Source organism: Thamnophis elegans, chromosome 12 (genome assembly GCF_009769535.1).
Source record: "Thamnophis elegans isolate rThaEle1 chromosome 12, rThaEle1.pri, whole genome shotgun sequence".
In the NCBI taxonomy this organism is placed as follows: Eukaryota; Metazoa; Chordata; class Lepidosauria; order Squamata; family Colubridae; genus Thamnophis; species Thamnophis elegans.
The window spans coordinates 30769160-30790871 of NC_045552.1; the positions used below are offsets into that span (position 1 = coordinate 30769160).

The window sequence follows — 21712 nt, forward strand, 5'->3', positions numbered from 1 at the left end:
CATTCACATGCCGATAGATACAGTAGAGATTAGCTCTTGGGAAAATTAATATTTAAAAGCTGTAGGGCAGGAATGTTTGAAAAGTGTCAGGGCAGAAGCTTTATAGGAATGTGACCATTTGGGGCATCTTAAGTACACTATATTGCCAAAAGTATTCGCTCACAACTGATTCTGATTATGTGGATGGGGTACTTTTGGCAATATAGTGTATGTTATGAAACTAAAACTCAGATACATAATAAACACTGAATATTTTTCAGTATTTGGCAGTGTGATTTACAAATCAGAGATGCAAATGCAAATGTTAACAACCAAAAATACCCACAGATGCATGCATAAAACAGGTTCATTCATTTATTCATTTGATATTATTAACCGTCCAACTCCAATGGACTCTTGGTGGCATAAATTCATAAAAACGAATAAAACATCAAACCAAGTAAGCAGCCCAGACCAAAGCAGTCTTATAAACAGCAATATCAAAGAAAATAGGTCCTAGACAGACTTCAATACAGGCGTGGGGCCATAACCAGGTCTTAAGGGTTTTCCAGACCCGGAAGATATCCCCCTCCCCCCATCTCTGCAGATGTTCTGGTACAGTTTGTGGGCAGTGACAGAGAAGGCGCCCGTCCTGGATCCTGTCAGATGACCATGTTTAGTGGAGGGGACCTGGAGGGCACCGGCCAGTACCAGGCAGGCAGAAGCTGTTGGAGAAGGGCTTTCTCTCAGATATCCAGGCTCTTTGCTTTTATAGGTTTTATTACATTCTTAGAATAGAATGAGCTGGAAGGGACCTTAGAGGTCTTCTAGTCCGGCCCCCTCCTCAAGCAGGAGAACCTATACCATTTCAGATAAGTGACTGTCTAGACTTTTCTTAAAAACCTCCAGTAATGGAGTGCTCACGATTTCTGGGCGCAAGTTGTTCCATTGGTTAATTGTCCTCACTGTGAGGAAGTTTCTCCTTAATTCCAGGTTGCTTCCCTCTTTGATTTGATTTCCAACCATTGTTTCTAGTCCTGCCTTTCGATGCTTTGGAGAATAATTTGACACACACAGCCCTTCTTTGTGGCAGCTCTCAAACACTGGAATATTACTATCATGACACCACTAATTCTTCTTTCCTTTAGACTAGCCAAACCCAAATCCTGCAGCTGTTCTTCCTATGGTTTAGTCTGCAGGCCTTTGATCATCTTAGTTGCTCTTCTCTGAACTTTTTCCAAAGCCTCAACATCTTTTTTGTAGTGTGGTGACCAAGATTGGTTGCAGTATTCCAGGTGTGGTCTTACTAGGGTTTTATAAAACAGCACTAATATTTTATATGATTTTGATTCTATGCCTCTGTTTATACAACCAAGCTTCTATTAGCTTTTTTGGCTGCTGCCGCACACTGCTGGCTCCTGTTTAAGGGATCGTCCACAAGTACTCCAAGGTCCCTCTCACAGTGACTGTTTTTTTTCTGTTTTATTTTTTATTGTTTTCTTATATATGAAAAAGGTTTTATTTCTTTTAAAAAACACAAATATTTCATCATTCGTCAATCATTAAAACATTGAAGTACAATTTTTTTGTATGCCCCTCCCTCCACCCTCCTCCCCAACCCCCCACCTCCTCCCTCCCCGACTTCCCAGAACCCGTACACAGTATGGATTTTTAACTAACACCGTCTAAAATCTATTGAGAAAAAAGGAATAAAGAAATTAATGACATTCTACATTGACCTTAGCTTCTTCTTACTGAACTAACTTTAAACAGTTTAAATCATTTCTGATCTTAAGCATAGGCTAACTGGAATTTCTTGGTCCCATATTTATTTTGTATATAGTCAATCCATTTTTTCCAGTCTCGTTTATATCTCTCATTTGAATGATCTTTAAGATATGCCGATATTTTAGCCATCTCGGCTAAGTTTGTGACTTTCAATGTCCATTCTTGGATTGTAGGCAAGTCTTCCTTCTTCCAGTATTGCGCCACCAACAGTCTTGCTTCCGTTATTAAGTACAGCATCAAGTTAGTCTCTACCACTGTAAAGTCAGTACATATACCTAGTAAAAATAACTGAGGAATAAACTTTATCCTTCTTTTAAAAATATTTTGCATAACCCACCATATTTTTATCCAGAATGCCTTAACCTTTTGGCAGGTCCACCATATATTATAATATGTAGCATCGAGAGAACCACACCTCCAACATTTAGGCTGTACATTCGGATACATAGAAGCCAGCTTTTTAGGATCTAAGTGCCATCTATAGAACATCTTGTAAAAATTTTCTCTCAGATTTTGAGCTTGTGTAAATTTCACATTTCTTATCCAGATTCTTCACAGTGACTGTTTTTGAGCCAGGTCTCGCCTAATCTGAACTTACACCTTTGATTTTTTCCGCCTAAACGTAAAGTTTTGCTTTTCTCCACATTAAAGTTCATTTTTTGGATAGGGGCCATTATTCAAGTTGTCAAGATCTTTTTGGATCCTGAGTTTGTCTTTTGGGGTGTGGGCTATTTCTTGCCACTTAGTATCATCTGCAAATTTGATGAGTTCCCCTTCTATTTCCTCATCTAAGTCATTTATGAGGTGACGTCCAACAGCTTGAATCACATTCCGAAGCCAACTACGAAGCAGTGGTGGCCCAGAGGCACGATGGAGGTGTCCCTTTGCTGCTTCTGCTGCTGCTTTTGAGGCCATCTGTAGCTTCTGGCTGGTCTTCAAGGGCAGTCCTGTGTGGGGGGCTGACAATTATTTCTGTGTACATTAGAATATCTTGAGATATTTTGAAGGCAAACTGATGGAGCAGATTTTAAAACAGTCTGACAACAAGCAGCTGTATTTGCTGACAAGGTGATTATGAGTGAACAAACAACACACTTCCAAACGCTACCAATGTTGTAAGCAGATTCAGGAAATATCAATCATTTTTCAGGAGAAAAAAACTCAGAATTCAGAAGGACCCACAATAAACATCCCGGCTGATTTGGGTTGCTGAAATGGTGTTTATTAATAATGAAACTTAAGTTGGCCTTCTTCTTCATTTCTGACTCTGATTTAAGAGGTCCAGAACAAGCCACGGATCTGGCTTTGATGAGGCTCTTCCATTTTGTTTAGAACCTTTCTTTAGATGAGTACAATTGAGACGTCCCTGCTCCCTTTGGCTCTGCCTCATCTTCCTCTTTGATCCCATTTCCAGGTGAAACTGGTGAACATTCGTAATGATGACATCACCGATGGGAACCCGAAACTCACCCTGGGTTTGATCTGGACGATTATCCTTCATTTTCAGGTAAGGGCCTGGCTTTGCTCTGGAGGGGGGGAGGGAGGCCATGTGAAGTGGATTGTCTGGCCAATTAATCGCCTTTCAGGTTAGGGAAAATAAGCAGCTTTTGCATTGGTGGTTTTTGTGATTCACTCATTGCATCTGCTTCTATTTGGAGCTCCCGGATCATCCCTGAGGTTGTCAGGAAAGAGCCTTTAGGGGAAGTTGCCTGGCTGTGTCTGGTGGGTGAACAATGGGCATGGTGTGTTTTGGGGAAGGGGTGGCTGCAGTCTCACATTGGAGAGCAATTACCCCCTTAATACCCTTAAAGTCCTGGGACATTGTATGGCATCTTATTACTTATGTATGTATATAGTTCATGTGTTAGAACTTCCCAAAACCACAGGATAAAAAAAGCTCACAACAGAATATAAATAAGAGAGATCACATCATCCCAAACCCTTGTCTAACTGTGGGCCAAGGCCTTCAGGGTAGAAGCCACATGGATCTCTACAGGGGACTTGGACAGCATACTAATATTGTGGTTGCCTTTAGGTCCATTCTTAACCTTTGTGTTTTGGCTTCCTTTGATTTTCTGAGATACGGAGATAGTTTTGTTGTAAGAAAACATAAGGCCTATAATGCTTCCGTTGGACATGGAACTGAGGAAGATTCTTGTTGTTCCCATTTCACAGCTGGTACTTTGGACTTAAGCCATGAGAAGATGTGATTTGTCAAGGCCATTATCAAATTATTGCAGCAAAGAATGGACTATTGGATTAGATATTAAATAATTATATGGATTAGTTATTAAATAATTTATGTGCCACCCATCTTGTCCACAGAACAGAATAGAAAATAGAGAATGGAGTGGGATGCTTTATTTGTCTCCAGTGCAGTAGCTCTCAATGTACATGGAAAGCAACCGGGTAATAATAAACATAATAAGGATACCAATAACAGGTGATTCTATATGCTTCCCTGACTATAGAGCCGAGGTGGCGCAGTGGTTAAATGCAGCACTGCAGGCTACTTCAGCTGACTCTGCGGGTTCTGCAGTTCGGCTGTTCAAATCTCACCGGCTCAAGGTTGACTCAGCCTTCCATCCTTCCGAGGTGGGTAAAATGAGGACCCGGATTGTTGGGGGCAATATGCTGACTCTGTAAACCGCTTAGAGAGGGCTGAAAGCCCTATGAAGCGGTATATAAGTCTAACTGCTATTGCTATTGCTATATGCCTTGCTATTCATAGAGTCACTTGGTTGAGTTGGGTGGCTGTAGAAATTGAATCAATAAATGAACCACTGCTTGTAAACTGACAGGTGGATATTTTTTCAGTATTTGGTTCCAAGGAATGGCTTTATTTTGCAGTGTCATCTTGTATCTGGATAGTGGGGGGTAGGGCAGTTGAGTTGCTGTCTTGAGAGGCATGTCAAAAGTTCTTGAGTAATCTTCCATCTAATAGAACTGCAGGAGGGAATATTCATTGCTGGAATACAAGGCATCTGACCTGTGTTGAGGGAGAGGGGAGGTCAGCAACCAACAGTGCATCCCCCAAGAGTAGACTTGGCAGCTCTGTGTTTTTCTGAGCTGGAGCCAATAGCTCTTTGTCTGCTTCCCTTGAACTGAAGAATGGAAGACTGCCCTGACAGTTGAGGTTGGAGTGATAGCCTTGATGCAGGAAATTCTTTTCTGGAAACAGCTCCGTTGTGCTGCACCTGTGGGCAGCAATGTCTGCACTGGGTAATGCATCTGTGAGCCTCTCCTTCCACTTTCCTGGCCCATCTCTACCCACCACAGAAACTTGAATCAGTCATGTGTGGCAGGAAGGGAGGGGGAACTGACACAATGGAGTAAACCAAAGGATGTCATTTTCACTGAAATAATATGCACCCTCAAATTCTAGAAGGCTCAGAGGGGGACCTTTGAGTCCATGTTGACTCCTGGCAACTTCCTGGACTAGCAGTTTTCTTGGCAAGGTTTTTCAGAAGTTGGTTTGCCGTTGCCTCCTTCCTAGGGCTGAGAGAGAGTGACTGGCCCAACGTCACCTTTCTGACTTTGTGCCTACTAAGACAGGACTAGAATTCAGGAGTTTCTAGCCTCATGTCTTAATCACTACACCAAACTGGCTGTTTAACAATAAGAATGTTTAACAATGCTGATTATCAAGGTAGAAATTAGTACTTATGATTGCTATTAAACACAGAAAGATGCCTGAAAATCTGAGATTCCACAAATAATTGGAATAGGGTCTTGTTGCTCAGATTGTATTATTATAGCTTTATTGATTGATTGTAAGTTTGCAGGCAGTTTCTTCCACTCCGAATTCCCTTGTTAGATAGAGCTGCATAGGAAATTTAACAGAATAGCAGAATAGATGACACCAGTCCCCATTGTTTGTGAATTTCTTGGTGAGTTTCAGCCTCATACGCTGTGGATCTCTGTGAAGGGAACTCAACGGAAGAATAAATGATCCAGCTCGCTTTTCTCCTCACCAGGCATTGTTTGCGAGATCTTTCTGTCCTGTCAAAGTTTTTCCTGGATCTCCTTCTCTGCTACAGAAGGGACAAGGGATGGGGAGATGGGGAGCTGGCTAGGATCTTGGCAAGCAGGTGGACATGCTTGGTGCTCTCTGAGCTGAGTTATTTGCTTGAAAAACTTTTATTACCCAAGTAGGTAACATCATCAGTGCATCTGCAGGAAAACAACCCAGCTCAGAGAGCCCCAAAACTCCACAGAACAAGCCTGAGCTGGAGAGATCTCTTCTCTTGGGACAGTCTTCTCAGGGGTAGGGAAGGGAAGGGAAGGGAGGCTTCTTAAAGTCACATGGTTGAGATGGCAATTCTTTTCCAGTAAGGGGGGAAAAAGACTCTGCTGAGGACTAGGAGGGACTGGTGTGTGTGTTTGTGTGTGTTGAGTGTAATAGAGTTCATATGTTGCCTTTCGTTGGGTAAAGTGAGATTTTTTAAAATAACAAGTGTCAGTCTATGAGTATTAATTGTTATTTTCTTTACAACACCTGCCCCAATTGCACTGCTGAATCCCAACCCTTCTTCAGTCGGTTCCACCACAAAACCACGGTCGACTAAAGCGCGCTCAACGAAACCGCGTACCTGACGTCATCACAGCGCGACGAAAAAAGCACGCTGTGAGCGGTAAAGCTAAAATTAACGCGTAAACCTAAACCTAACCCCCCCAAACCTAACCCTAAACCTAACCCTAAACCAAACCCTTAACCTAACCCTAAACCTAACCCTTAACCTAACGCTAAACCTAACGCTAACTCTTAACCTAACCCTAACCCTAACCCTAACACTTAACGTAACCCTAACCCTAACCCTTAACCTAACCCTAACCCTAACCCTAACCCTAACCCTTACCTTTACGTGAATTGGCTTGCTTTAAAAGCGCTTTTTAAAGCGCCCTTTTTTCTCCGCGGTCGTTTTTGTCGCGCTGCTGATGACGTCAGCGACGCGCTTTAATCGGGCGCGCTTTAGTGGACCGCAGTTTTGTTGTGCCACGCTTCAGTCGTCTTGCATGGAGAACCCAGCTTTGGGCTTAAGAGGGCTGAATCCTGAAACACCATCAGGGCCAGCCCAGCAGGACCTCCGTGGGCCAAGGAGCCCAGGGCTTTCTCCCAGCTCTGAGCCCTGAAAGGTGGAGTCTAAACATGTCCTGGAACATGGACATCCCAGGAGTCTTGCTAGGCAGATACCCCATCCTGTACGGCTAGGGGGCCTGGCTTCCACTCCTTGGCCTGGAGGAATGGCTGTGCCAGGTTGGCTGTAGGTCTTGCCTCCACCTGATGGATGGGGCCAGGGGGGATGGAGGGGGAGGTTGTTTGTGTAGAAATGCAGAAGGACCTGCATCAATTGAGCTGAAAGGCATCCATTACTTATTGCCTGCCAGATAATAATTCTGTTTTAAAAACCACATTCTTTTATTGCATTCAGATATTTATTCCCCTGCCAACACTTCTTGAAGTGGCTAAGGAATTGGGTGGGCTCTGCAGAAGCTGAGGCAGACGCAGCCTCCTGTCAGGCCGTCTTGCATCTGCTGGCCCCCATAGGTGGTCAAGGGAGACCAGGTCTGACTTGAGCCAACACCTGTGTGGTGTTCAACCCTCCCGACCCCTCCCCCATTTCTGGCCAGGCAGGCACTAGGTGGCACTGCTGCCTCAAGAACAAGTGGAGGGTAAATGGGGAGGGGTCTCACTGCAGAGGAGCCCCTGGGAAGGTGCTCATGCCCAGAAGCTGCCTGTTGCTGCTGCTGCTTGGGCGGGGATGAGAAGAATAACTTAGGCTGGGATGAAAGATACCTGGGGGGTGGGGGATGGAGGGGGCTCCTCCCAGCCTCCTTATGGAACATTCCCACCAAAGTGAGATTAGTTCCATCCCTACTGATGTTCAGGGAGTCCCTCTAGACCTGGCTGTGCCACTAGGCCTGGGGCTGCCAGGGCACAGGTGAAATGTTACAATGGCTTCATCCCTGTGGCCGATACTTGCTCTCTCCTCCTGTGCTGCATGCTTTTTTAAAAAAAAGAATAATGTCTGTGTTCAATTTTAACAATGACTGTTTTTTATATTTATTGTTTTTAATCTTGTATTCTTGCCCAAGATATCTGTTTGTGAGATGGACAGTTATATAGATTTGGTAGGAAGGAAAACTAATGGGAGCCGACAGCAAGGATCAAACATGCTTTAGGTGGGGGCCTCAGTCGGTGCTGGAGGGGAAGGGAGTCCTAACCTCCAGTGGAATGGCAGAAGAAAGGAGGAGGATGACACCTGGATCCATGACATCTAGGCAGAAAGGAAAAGCAGCTTTTCATCTTTTTTTTCTTAAAAGTGAGATACTTGATTTAATTTTATTTATTTAAAAGATTTTGTATAGCTGCTCATCTTAAGCAACTCTGGGCAGCTCCCAACAACGTCAGGGTGTAAAGGCCTTCTTTTGTATGGATCAGCTGATGTCTTTCAGTGTGAAATGTATGTGTCCAAAAGCATGAATTAATTAATTAATTAAGGGTGGTGATAGTTCCCTAGAATGAAAAAGAGGGAAGTGACTGTCTTGTGGCTGGTTGTGGTGTGCAGCCTGCTCTGCCCCCAAGTGCACAGCCCACGCAATTCAAGTGTTGCCAGTTTAGCTAAAGGGGGATAATTTCTGGTTAATTTGGTGGGTAGGGGAAAAAAAACTACCCTCCTTTCTTGCTCAAAAAACCTGGAACTGGTTCTCTTCCAGGAAAGCCTCCAGTGAAGGCAGCTTCTTGGGAACTTGGCCTGCTTTCTTTTCCAAACCACAAGGAACCCCTCCGTGTTCCTCCTTATCCAGAATCTGTGAGGAATATGTGACTGTGGGTCAGAATTCCCCACAGATAGCGTTGGATTCTTTGCTCTTTGGCCTTTCACAGTAATGTTTCCTAGTCCAGTGTTTCTCAAACTCAGCAACCATCAGATACATTCAACGCCCAGAATTCCCCAGCCAGCAGAGAGAATTTTGGAAGACAAAGTCCATCCACACATCTTAAAGTTGTTGAGGCTGAAAAACATGGACCTCGTCTGTTTAACATGTTGGCTGAATGGGAGGAAGAAGGAAGAGGGAGGGGCCCATATTGCTTCCCTCAACTTCAGCTTCTTGCATTAAGAGAGTCTCTTTTCTTTGGGCCCAGAAGGCAAATTTGAAAAAAAGGTTGTGCAGCTTCTGGTGACCTTTGCGCCCCTCCCTCTTTTTTTGAAGTGGCTTATTAGACATGGCGGCTGCTAAGCTTTTGGCTCCTCTGTCTAACATTTAGCATACAGCTAGAATGGCAGTTGTCTACAAAACTGGGGAATGGCAACACCCCTCCCCTGTTTTACTCCACTAGGTTCCTCCCATATTGTAGATGTCCTGTGGCTGTCCTGGGTGAGGAAGGAGAGGTCCTGTTAAAGACGCCAGGGCAGCCCTGCTGCATCAGAGGAAGGTCCATCTTGGTCTTGGAGGGTTGTTTTGCAGTGACTTCCTCATGTCCTTGGATGTTTACCAGCAGAAGGTGGAGGCCTCTCCCTGCCTTGTCCCCTGGCAAGCGGCCGCCTCCAGCCTTGGAGTAACAATGATAAAACCTATCTTCCATTAGGTCATGATCTTTATCACATCTTGTGGCAATGAATTCCACTGGGTCATTTTGTGCTTTAGGAGAAATCCCTCTGAGTGGGCCTCCGAAGTTCTGTCTGGCTTTTCTAGCTATGCATTTTTTAAAAAAATATTGAAAGTGTTATACCTCTGCAATAGTATAATGCCATTAGTCATGCTCGTTGGCTTTGGTGGGAATTGAGAACATCTGGTGGGCACCAGAATACCTGTTTCTGATACCTTTTTAAAAACAATTTAAGAAATACCTGGTTGCATGGGGGAGGGGGTAGAAACAATGCAGTTCCTTTGCAAGACGATGCCAACTCTTCTGAGCTTGAGGCTCTCCATTGGCACTAGAAGGTGCCCAGTTTTCTCATCAGCACCCAGGCTCCCAAGGAGGGGCAGTCCGGGTTCCACACTGGTCTCCAGCTGCAGGTCAGGGAAGTCTCTTGTTTCATCAGCTCTGAGGGGATATGGATGCAGCTGATGGGGGTGCAGCTGAGGGTCTGGATGGTTTGGCTGATTGAGCCCCACTGAATGGGCGTTGAGGCCCCCAGGGTGCTCTGTGACTGAGGAGTATTGCCAAATATATTTTTCCCGATGCTCTTCAGAGCCAAGAGTGTCTTTGCGTTCCGGCATTCCTGCCTTGGTCCTTAGATGCAGCTGGAAGGAGGGAGGCTTTCTTTGCTGAGGTTAATCTTCTCCAGCGTAAATCCCTGGATGGAGTTTATCTGGTGCAGCAGCAGCCGCCGCCTCTCTGGGCTTCTCAGCGGCTTTGCACAATGCCCTGGTTCCTTTCTCTCCGAGTGTCTCCCATTCGTCCCCACGCCACCTCCCTCTCCTTGTTTTTCTTGTGCTTTTTTTTAACTTTGTCTCCTGATTTCCATCTTGGTGCCACACCCCTCAGCAGCCTCTCCCTCCTCCTCCCTCCTGCCGCCACCGCTGCTGCCGCTGCTGCCTCTGTCTGGCTGTGGCTTTCTCTTTACGAGGGGAGCCCTCCCATTACCTCATATTTGGAGAGAAGCTGCTGCAACCAATCCCGGCTCTGGCTGCTTTTGGGTCAAGTGATTTCTGAACTGCAGTGAGGTGCTTTGAATGTCTCTCCCTCCAGCTCCCAGCCTCGTAAGATGGCTGTCTGAAAATGGCAGCAGCTCGGCAGGAGGAGCATCTTGATGTGCTGCTGTGTGTTCGTATTCAAGTGTGAGCATGCTTGCGGTGGTCTGCATTTTTCAAATGGGCACCTAATCTGATGAAGCAGCTGCTGGGGTTTCTCCAGGAGGCCAGTGGCAGCATTGCTGCATTGCCACTGGAGCCCTGCGCACCACGGAGATGGGAAATATTCTGGGCTGTGTTAAAGAGCTGAAAGAGCCAGACAGGGAGGTGGGGAATGCTCCCCTCTCTCCCCAGAGGAAAGCTCGCTTCTGGCGGAAGAGGAAGGGGAAGAAGCCGATGGCCCCAGAGATGCCTGAGCTGAGAGCAGAGAGACCCTCCTCGAGGACTGAGATAGCTGAGGAGGAGGAGGAGGAGAACGAGGCATTGAAGAAGTTCAGGGGGTCTCCTCTGAAGGAGGAGGGAAGAGCTGAGGACTTCCACCTGCGCGCTGCTTCCTACGAGGAGGCTTGGCTGCCTTTGAAGAGGGAGAGTCTGGAGCAAGGACACGTCGTGCAGGTGAGAGAGAAGTTTCAGGGGACTCTGGAGCGAGCTCACCTGGTGACCGAAAACACCTTTTCCCTATCTGAAAGCCCAGGAGACTTTCGTGAAGGAGCCATGGTCATTGCTCACCTGCTAGACAACCCGGCAGAGCAGAACCGTGAAAAAGTGGCAAGCCAACTGGTGGCTTTTCAGAGGCCGGTGGGTTTGGGCAAGAGCCGAGCAGTTCTGGTGCCATTGCTCAGGGAGGCCGTGCCTGGAGTACCAGGGGAGAATCGTTTGGGAGAACTGGCAGTGGTGGGCTCTTGGGCTCAGCCAAAGTTGGAGGTCCTGCAGCAACAAGAAGGAGTGACAATGATGGTGGAAGAGTCCTACAAGAACTGGAGTAGCGAAGAAGGAAATGAGAGTCTATCGAGCACTATTTGGGGAGCTTCTTATGCAGCAGATAAGGGCACTATCTCGGAGCTGTCGACGCCGTCACCTATGATGGATCAGGTGGAGCTCAAAGGGTTGGAGAATCCTCTGCAACCTTCATCTGTGCAAGAAACAACTGTTGGCAAGAGAGAAGGTGGCATCCTAACCTCCCAAAGCAGGGTCTCTTTCAGTGGGTCAGCCTCCAGCGCCTTCCAGTCCTCCTCAGGATATGGCAGTGACTCAGTGCATCAGCTGGTAAAGGCAACTGGGCCTTCATTCTGCAGAGAGAGACACCTTGCCTCGGGGGGGATAGTTGGACCTAACGGGAGAAGAGCCACCAAGGAGAGCAGCAGGCCAGCCAAAGGAGGGGTCAGTGCACTTTCTCTTTTCCAACTCTTGGAGACTAGGGCAAGAGAGAGCAAACTTCCTGAGGTGTTGGAAGTCATAGACTGGGATTCGGGCTGTGGGGGGGAATTCAGTTTGTTTTCCTGGAGTGAGTTTTAATAACTTGCAATCTGGATAATATGGAGTTTAATAACTTGCAATCTGGATAAATTGGGAAGGATAATGAGGGGGACCAATTTGTAAAGTTGCCCAATTCCAGCTGTCTGGAATAATTGTAGGAAGCCAGTGTGGAAGTAAAAGCAATTCACACAAGTTTAGACATGGTTTAGATCATGAGCCCCCACCCTCTCTTTTAAAGATGAGGGATGATACATTTCACTGACCATCTCGCAGGGGTGGCAGTTTTAGACTTCTCTGTCCCTTTAGGAGAAAGATGTTTAGTCTCTTCAATTTAGATCTATTTGAGAGGGGGTGGTATCTTGTGGTATCTTGTGATGGGACATATTTTAACTTGAGGGAAACACGGATATGCTGGGCTGAGCCCTGATGCTTAGAACAAGTTTTGAAAGAAATGTTGATGCTGAAAGATAGTGTGGGCTGTTGGCCACTCAACTCTCTTTGTGAATGTCTCCCTCCAGAATAATCTAATATGGAATTAACTATGCAGGAAAGGATATTACCTTGCTTGGTCTGACTCTACAATGAAGATATTTAGCCTTGTGTCCTTCAGGTGTTCTGAGATTTGCCTTCCATCGGCCCTCACATGTACAGCCAGGAGCAAGAGATTGCAAGAGAGGTCTGGAACAGCCAGCTCTGAGGAGCAGAGCTGAGGCCATTCCAAGCTCTCATTGTCTCTGTGGCCAAACTGGCCGCTTCTGTTGACTTTCTGTCATGTGCAAGAATGCTTGAACCTCTTGTTCAGGTCTTAAAGCAGGTTCTTCATTCCCAAAGGGTGATAGTTGCAAATTTCCAGTGGGGGAAAAAGTAGGGGATGACGGAGCAGCGTGGATAAGGACTCCTCAGAGCCAGTCTTGAAACTCAGCAGCCGCATAGATCACCCAGCTGATATGTGCTTTTCAGGAATAATGCCATTTAAAGAAGAATAACACGACATATTTCTTGTTAGATGGAATTTAAACTTGAAAATGTTCTTAAGGGGCGGAGGTTATAGAAAGGAGACATGTGGGGCTGGAAGTGTTCTTGTAGACCAGAATTCACTTAACATCCAACAGTTCTTTACCTAAATCAAAAGAAGACCCAGATACTAAGCCTGTCTCCTTTGATTCTAGCCTCCCCCCCACCCGACCCTTTGTCCAGTGTGGAGGATTGGAGAAGAAGTCACTTGCTTGGCCCAGGAGGACCCAGATTCCAGTCCCACACAATCATGGAAGCTAACTTGGTTTCTTCTCCATCTCATTTACTACATATATTTGTTTGATTTTTAAGCTTCCCTGTGCTTGTGAGAAAGCGAGGTTGCTTAGAGTCTGGTCTGTTTCACCAGTTTGATGAGGTAACCTACTTGGATCTTTCCTTCCTCACTGATATTTTTCCATTTAAGTATCCAAGACTGACAAGCAGGTAAAATAGATCAGAGAAAGGAGAAATGCCATCAAATTTTAGGTCTGTTCCTTTTCCCCAGTGGCTACTTGGTAGCATCCAAAACAGCTTTCCAGTTCTTCTTCTTCCTCTTAGCTTTCTGCCCCTTGGCACGCACAGGTTTGCTACTGGGTGTTTCTGAAGAGATCATAAACATCATCCAGCTGTTCCCATGTCAGTATTCTGGAGATGCCAAGGCCTCTTGGAATTTCTTTTGTGAAGGCAGAGGCCTCCCAGAAAAACTTTCTTGGAGATCCACAATTGGTGACTGTAGTTCTCCTACAGCAGAGCATTGGGGGCATCCCAGAAGGCAATAGGGAGGCCCCTTAGAGAAAGAAGGATTGCTCTACTTTCAAAGGTAAAATAAATAGGAAGAGGAAAATTGTGCTGGATTTAAAGGTCCTAGTTTGCACGCTCTCTTTCATAGGTGAATTTGGCAAGTCCTCAGCCAAATGGTTTGTTTTGCTTGGACCTGAAAACGCCACCATTCTGGATTTCAGCCTTCATGGAGATGTAGTCACTGCAAATAGAAAAGACAGTGCCAACTCAGTTCAGAAATTCTTACAGAGCTCTTCTTTAGTTAAATGTTCAGATCTGGTAAGAGCATCCCACTTCTGAGCAAATTCCATTTTTGCATCTGGATTGGTTGACAACATAGACCAGTTTGGGTATTTCGGAACTTGGGAAGATCCCTTGGAATTTTTATCTATCAAAACCGAATGAATGCATTAAGATAGAAAAAGTTTTTTCTGTTTCTAAGGTGACTTTTTGGAACTTTTAAATGCCAAGTGGATACAGAACAGTAATTTCTTAGGCATTGAGAATAGTGGCTACAGGAGAAATTGGGCCCTGGCTGAACTGGATTTTGTACTTGAAATCAGGTAAACATATATTTTGTTATTAGGTTCACATGCTGGAATGTGGCATTTTCACAATTCTTCTTTAGCAAGGTGGTTTATGTGTTGTGACAGTATTTGTTTGTCATTGTGCATTCCTTTGTCTAGCTAACTACAGCTTCCCAGACCTCTCACACATCAGTTCAGTCACAAGAGGAATTTACCTTGAGACCGGGAAGGATGGTCAGCCAGGGAGGCTGCAGTGGAACAGTGAGATGGGGACAAATGGTCCTTTCTCCGGCCCTTTGCAGCCTCCCTAGCTTCCCACCCTTTCCATCCCAAGGCAAAACCTCAGAAGAGAGAGCTTGTGTGGTTTTCACTAAGGCAGGGGTTTCCAAACAGTGGCAACTTTAAGACTTGTGGACTTCAACTCCCAGAATTCCCTAGCCAGCTGAAGAATCTCAGAAGGGTACTTGGTTCCAGTTTTAGAAATCAGTCCATCCGAATCAGAGTCCCGATTATGAAATGTTACCGCTTATACTTCCAACTCACTTTGCAACCATAACAGCAAGAAATTTGAGGGTGCTGATTTTCACCATCTTTTTTAAAAGTCTCTACCAAGCACCAGCAGATGTGACTAATATTTCTAAGGGGAAAGAAAAGGATTCTTTTTCATTTTAGAATTTTTATGCTATCCAAACAAGCATGCATTCTGACTGGCTTTCATCATGGAATTAACTTTCCAATTTATAACAAAATATAACTTTATAATGGAACTGAATAATTGCATTCACACAAGCTAAACTTGGCTAAAATATCCTTAGGTAGTTTGTGATTGCACTTGTGGTGGGAAAGCAGCTATTTTCTTTGCATGTAGCCTGAATCAGGCCCCCACATTAAATTATTCTTTTGTCTATTGGGGGGGGGGGAATCATGTGAAATTACTTTTCTCTAACTAGTTTAGGGTTTCCTATATTTTATGTAAACATTGAATTTTATGAATGATCATAAACAAGGCTATATCATTTTTTTGAAGAGCAGCAATTAAACATAAAATTTTCCCACTTTGCTCTTCTGAAAAGCTTTTTTCTCTAACAGAGAAAGGAGCCATTTATAGATCTGATCTATTTCATCCCCATCCTTAGGGCTTCCTTGCCCTGCTCTGACTGTCTGGAGCAGGAGAATTTTGCTTTTGTTCTTAAGACATATGGGGCTTTTGGGGCCTGAAATGGGCATCTGGGCTAGAAAACAAGGAAGTAGCACCTCTTTCTCACCAAGGGTTCTATGACCTTTGTGCACCAGGTGTTCAAGATAACTCTCACATGATGCTCCTTGCCTGATGTGGAGCCAGGAGCTTCCTTTTCCTTACAGTTCAGTTCAGTTCATCATATTCCTCCAATAAAAATAATGCCAAGGGCAGACCTGCTGCTGGAGCCACCAGCCCCAGCCGCTGCACCTCTCTGGGAATGTCTTGGAAGCTTCTTGGAGAGATAGAGAGCAGCCATTTAATTCTCTTCTGCCTCTTGGCTGGAGGTGGGGAAGAGATGTTAGGCTGCCAAGGGCAGAATCCCTGTCCCTCAGTTCAGGCTGGCTGAGCGATGGCTGCCCCTCTTCTACCCAGAGCCATGGGGCAAGCTGGCTGGGGAGGAAGGTTTATGCCTGAAAAGATCCTTCCATGGGCATCCAAATAGGCTGCTGAATAAAGTATGATTTCCTTCTGTGGGTCCCAAATTCTCCTGTACTTTGTTTCAAAATGGGGAGGGAAGAGGCTTTTTCCCATGTGTGGTTTTGTAAACCTTCCACAGGTCCCTTCCCTCTTGGTCCCTGTGTGTGAGGTGGCCCTTTTGATCAGTCTTGGCTCCTGGTGATGTATGGAGAGACCAGTGCAATTTGCTTGGCAGTATTTGGGGAATTGGTTTGCTCATCTCTTGTTTCTTTGGCTGACTTCCTGCCCCCTATCTCCAGCTGGCATCTGTGCCTAAGAGAGCTCTAGGGCCTGGGTCTCCTTGCTCCTGGTTGAACAGCTTCACTGCATCCCTCTGCCTGCCTGGGGAGAGGGTTCCAGCTCACAACCATCCAGTAGGTTTCCATGGCTAGGCAGGAGTAGAGCATGGGATTCCCCAGATTTTTCTCTTAGTCCTTTAACTGCTATCTAAACTCTTTTGTCCCTTGCTAAAGAGCCCCCTTGCGTGGCCTTCCTCCTGTGGGAGCTGGTAGCAGTTTGGATTACAGTATAATTTTTAAGATGAGGGGAAGCAGAGATTGACACAATCCAGCACATGCCTCTTGCCACTGATTTGTAGAAGGATTTTATTATTCCAGCCTATGGTCTTCCAAGCCCTCCCATTGATGCCAACTCCACTGCCCCTTTCTTGATCAACCATTGCACCCATTCCAGTCATGCATGCAGGAAATTTAGGTTTTTATGACATGGAAAATCACTCTTGGATTATGGAAGGCCAGTTTGTAATGTGGGAATGTTTTCCTTTCTCCAGGGCCCATTCTTTGCCTCTGCTCTCCCATCTTGGGGGGAGGGGGAGCTGAGGGTCTGCATTCTGAGAAGTGCAGGTGTTATTTCTTAGTGGTGGCTTCAAACTGTGGAACCTCTTCAACTTCACACTCCCTTATTGCCGCCACCACCACCACCACTGTCCTTCCTGAAGGGAGTTAAGTTCATCTTTTCCTGCTGATTATTTGGTCCTGATGACAGACAGGGACAGCCTTTGCAATGTGTGCTGAGACTGTTTATCTTTGAATTGTCATTGTTAACAGAACTATTCAAAGTCTATACATTGGGCAGATTTGAGGGTTTTGTATAAATAAATATAATGCAAATTTCCTGTTGGTGTATTCCACTGAAGAGGGCCAAGATCTGTTCCCATTCATGAAGAATGGAGAATTTATGTGACAGGAAGGCAGGGTTAGAAGATTCGTGGCAACTCAAGGGTGGAGCCAGTCACCAATGTGTTGGTGGGTTCCCCTTCACCAGTTGCATTAGCCAGAGGTTGAACCACCTTGGTCAGGGGTTGATTGAAAAACAAGCTGGGCTCGATCAACCACGAGACCACTCCCTGCCCCAGGATCCCTGCTTCTCTCTAGTTTCTGGCATGGTCCCCCACAGGATCAAGACCCAGGACTCCTTCCCTGCAGTTTGAGTGGAAGCAAATGAAGAGATGATGTTGTGATAGCAGGTAGACCCACAACAAATGTTCTGTTAGCCATCTTGTCAACAAATTAGGGCAAGCACATTCACCCTCCAGGAAGTTTCTCCAAAATTCTGTGCTCCTTTAAAATACATTTTGAAGTCAAATTCTTGTTTATCCAGTTGACAGTAGAACTGGTAGAAAAGAAAGGAAGAAGTAAGTAAATTATCTGACTTAAGGAGGCTCAGAGAACACTCACTGACTGAAATATCTCCAGGGATGAGGTTGGGCAAGAGACACCCACTTCTGACTGCCGGCTGAGGCAGAGTTTGAGCCAATTATTGCTTAACAAGGCCAGACAAAAATTGTGATGCCCTGGAGCAGAAGAATTTGCTGCCAAATTGTTATGTGTCCTGAACTGGCAATTTGGTTCCCCAGGTTACATCCTGTCCTGAAGTGAAAGTCTCTGGGTGAGGAAAAGCAGAACCCCAGAGACCCTCTGAGGCAGCCTTTCCCCAAATCTGGCCTTCTGGAGAAGTGAGGGACAGCTGTCCTGGTCTGTCCCACCAGCATCCACCTTCCTGGGAGAAGCTGCTCTGAACCGGCCAACCCCTGCAGTGACTTTTCTGAAATGAAAACACGAATGGGCTTTTCCTTCCAGCGCAATCATGTTGTTGCCTGTTCACACATAGCCTTTTCTCCACATATTTAATTAGTGAAAATCTAACAAGCGGCTGAGTGATGGGAACCTCACCTCTTTTGTCGGCATTCCTCTGCAGCCTGAAAGGCCGCCTACTTCTTAAAAGTGGCTGGCAGCCTTCTCCTTCTCTCTCTCTCTTGTTGGGAATTGGGTCACTGGGCCACCGCTTTTCCTAGGCCTGCTCTGGACAGTTTGTGCAAAAAGGATGCAGGCAGGTAGAGAGCGGATTTGGCGTTGGCGACAGGGGAGCCTGATGCTTGTCTCGCAGCACCCCAAGAACCTCAGCCTTTACTTAGGCCATCCATTCTGAATCCCGGAGCCATTCCCCTCCCTCGCAGCCTCCCTGGCACACCAGGCAGCGCCTTCCGTGCTAGAAGTTCAGGTCTGAGGAGGGCTCCATTGCATGGACCAAGGCTGGAGCGAGATGGGGAGGGGAGTCCAGGCGCTGATGTTGTTCTCTGCTTTACCCTGTTCCCGCTTTCTCTTCTTGGGAAGCTTTAGATGTCTGGAACATGAACAGGTTAACCTTTTGGGCAGCAGAGGATACTGTCAAGGTGGGGTACTATTGGCAGTAAAATTGTCAGGCCCCAAGAATCAAGAAAAAACATATACAAAGTTACTTCCAAATAGTTTCGTTTAGTATTTCTCCCCTGTCGATAGAAATCTACTTGGGAATGTTGTATTATTGGGATACATTGTGAGAATTTCTAGGGAGGAGCTGTCTTAGCCCGTTTCCTCCCAACCCATCTCAACTTTGCTGTCTCTTGGTCCCCTGAAATGCAGTCCCTCCCTGCTGGGAATCCAGACTCCATTGTACCACAAAAATCCAGGATTTGCTCCCCTAGATAAGCCCAGGTAGGACAACATTTAACTCGGGCTTGTTGAACAAATTATGATTAAGGAAAGTTTTGTTCTGCAAAATGTATGCAGTCACTTCTAATGATAGCAGGGTTTGGATTCATCCTCGTGTATTTTGTAGTGAGAGTAATAAACTACCCCCCTTTTCACAGTTGTTTATTCAATGAAGATGTAACACTTAACTGTTATGGGAAAAGACTGCTGTTCATAAACAGTTCAAACCATGATTTCTATAAACAATCATTAATTGTATCTGATTGTTGGATTAGTACTGAACCTGGTTAAAAGCCTAATGGGGAATGTTTATCTTGGAAGTATCTTATGACAGATGACCATATAGTATTGTTCTAGTTATAATTCTCCTGTGTGCTAATGTTTAATGTAGTAATAATTTTTGCTTGAATAAGTTTTCCTGTAATATATGCTCATTTGGAAAATCAATTTGTACAGCAGACTATAAATAACTTAATTGATTCAGCAACAGGATCGTGTTGCCAAATGTTTATACACTGTATTGTCTAAGTCTGGATCTCTAACAGATAACACTTCATCATGTTTATGTTCCTCCTCTGTTGATACTGTTCTCCCTCAATTCTGTGAATGAGCTCCAGTGGTATCAGAGTTGGAAAAGTAAAGCAGAAAGCATCCTGGAGAAATCCGAGTCCTCATTGATTTATCTGCATATGCCAGGCAGCAGCTGGGGAGTCAGAACTATTGGAGGGTTGCAGCTCAACACTGGACCACCCTTGGCTGAAACTGGAAAGATTTGGCAGGGCCCTAAGTCAGCTGCATTTCTTGTGGGAGAAAGGGATACCCAGGTCGACTCACTCACTCACCAAGGAGAGGGGAAGAGTGACTTTAGCTGTCACCGGGCTGGTTTGCTTGGTCCACACAACCAGTAAGGGCCAAAATAGTGTTGCTTAGACCAGGTAGCAATTGTGTCAGCAATACAATCTCAAGGTTGGGAAAAGAACAGCCCCAAGCCTGCTGACTCAAAAAAGCAGGAGGAAGAGGTTTAAGATTTAAACCTCTGGACTTAAATAATCTTAAGCTATAGGGCTTGGTTTCTGCGTTGTGTATCGGGCAGATTGTTTGCACCAAATCAACTGATCTAGCAATAGCCACTTCTTGAAGTCTCTGCTGCATTGTAGCTAGGGGTTATGAAATCTGATACAGCTAACCATATAGCTGCTTTTAAGGACATTAGGAGATTCTTTGAAATCCAGGACCACTGGACACCTCCTATCCTGGCCATAAATTTTGTAAAGCATATTCCCCATGAAACATCCATCCTTCCAACTGAAGGGCTCTATGCGCTTCCTTGCATCCAGAAAGGATGTTTTATGTTCTGTTCATTCCTCTTCTTGCTGATGACGTTCTGGAGGAAGTCGGAAGAGGTTGGTAGTGGATGGCTTGCCCTGGCCATTTGGACAAGACTAGAAAACAGCTTGGTAATTTTTTAACTTCTGCTTTTTGATCTGTGATTTATTTTCTGGGTGAAGGAGATCCTAATTCCATCCTCTCTTCAGATTCTGTTGAAATGGGCAGCTCTGGGACATTTGAGTCTCAGCAGAAGAGGGCTTGGGTTTCCTGCAGCCAGACCTTGCTTCTTTCTCACTCAGTGTCCCTGCTTCATCTGTGGTTCTTCAGAGGGAAAGGAGGCACCTGCTTATGAGCTGCAACCTAGCCTTTTATTCAAGAATAAAAGCTAGGATTGTGCAGAGGGAGGAAAGGAGGGAAGCAAGAAATTAGCAGTTGAGAAACTCTTGATGGCTTATCTCATCATTGGCAGCTTAGTTCAGATAGGAGGAAACCTGGGAAGGACTGTTTCAAAGCATTCGATGAACTCCACCTTAAATAAATGAGGGCAGGGGCAGAAACCTTTTGTGGTTTCCAAGACCTTGCCTTTACCCCAATCTAACATTAAATAGACCTTTCTAAAATCCGAATAATTCTTGCTTCTTTGAGCTTGATCAGTTGGGTGGGCTTGGTAGGGTTTGTATATTGTAATGCATCACATTTTCTCCTCTTCCAGCTGACAACTCTCTCTTGTTTTGTTGCATTTTGTGAAGAAAATTGCCCCAAAGGGTCCCATCACATGAATCCATCTAATTTTTCCCTTTGGAAAAAAAAATCACCCAACACAAACCATCTGCCTCACAACCTCAGGAGTCATCAGGGCATGGTGGGGCCTCCTCTGCTACTAGAACATGGGCTGTTCAGGTGGGTATCGATCTGAAGACCTCATGGACCTGTTTTTGTCTTTCAGATCTCTGACATCTACATCAGCGGAGAGTCTGGGGACATGTCTGCTAAAGAAAAGCTGCTTTTGTGGTCACAGAAAGTAACGGCTGTTTACGTGGGACTCAAGTGCACCAACTTCTCTTCCTGTTGGAGTGACGGGAAGATGTTCAATGCTGTCATCCATAGATATCGGTAGGTAGAAGCCCTCTCCTCCATCTCAACCATCAGGAAAATTTGTCCAAAATAGGCAACTCTTCTAATGCTGGAATGAGCCTTATTTGTATTTTGCACCTGGATATTTAAACTGTCCAGACTGTCACTGATGTCCCAAACAAAATCCAATGTTCTTTTTTGCCACTTTTTCTGAATAACCAGTTTTATTGAATTCAACCTTTTGTTGAATTTTATTTTTTTCAACCTTTATTGAAATATTTTTTGTATGCAACCAGAAACAGTCTGGAAGCATATTTTGCAGACTAACACACTAAAAGGCTGCCAGCTCACACACTTTTTTTTTTTGCTGCCATAGACTTAACCTGGTTCTGCGTAGAGGACATAAAGAATTTGGGATCAAT

The 21712-nt window shown here is 45.2% G+C and overlaps 1 protein-coding gene across 1 annotated transcript in view; it reads left to right on the forward strand.

Moving 5' to 3' along the window:
• The window catches only part of MACF1 (microtubule actin crosslinking factor 1), a 350069-nt gene that overhangs the window by 104209 nt on the left and 224148 nt on the right, over positions 1–21712 (forward strand). Inside the window, 2 exon segments of the mRNA XM_032227099.1 lie at positions 3182–3274; positions 21163–21329. Coding sequence (XP_032082990.1) covers positions 3182–3274; positions 21163–21329 — 260 coding nt within the window.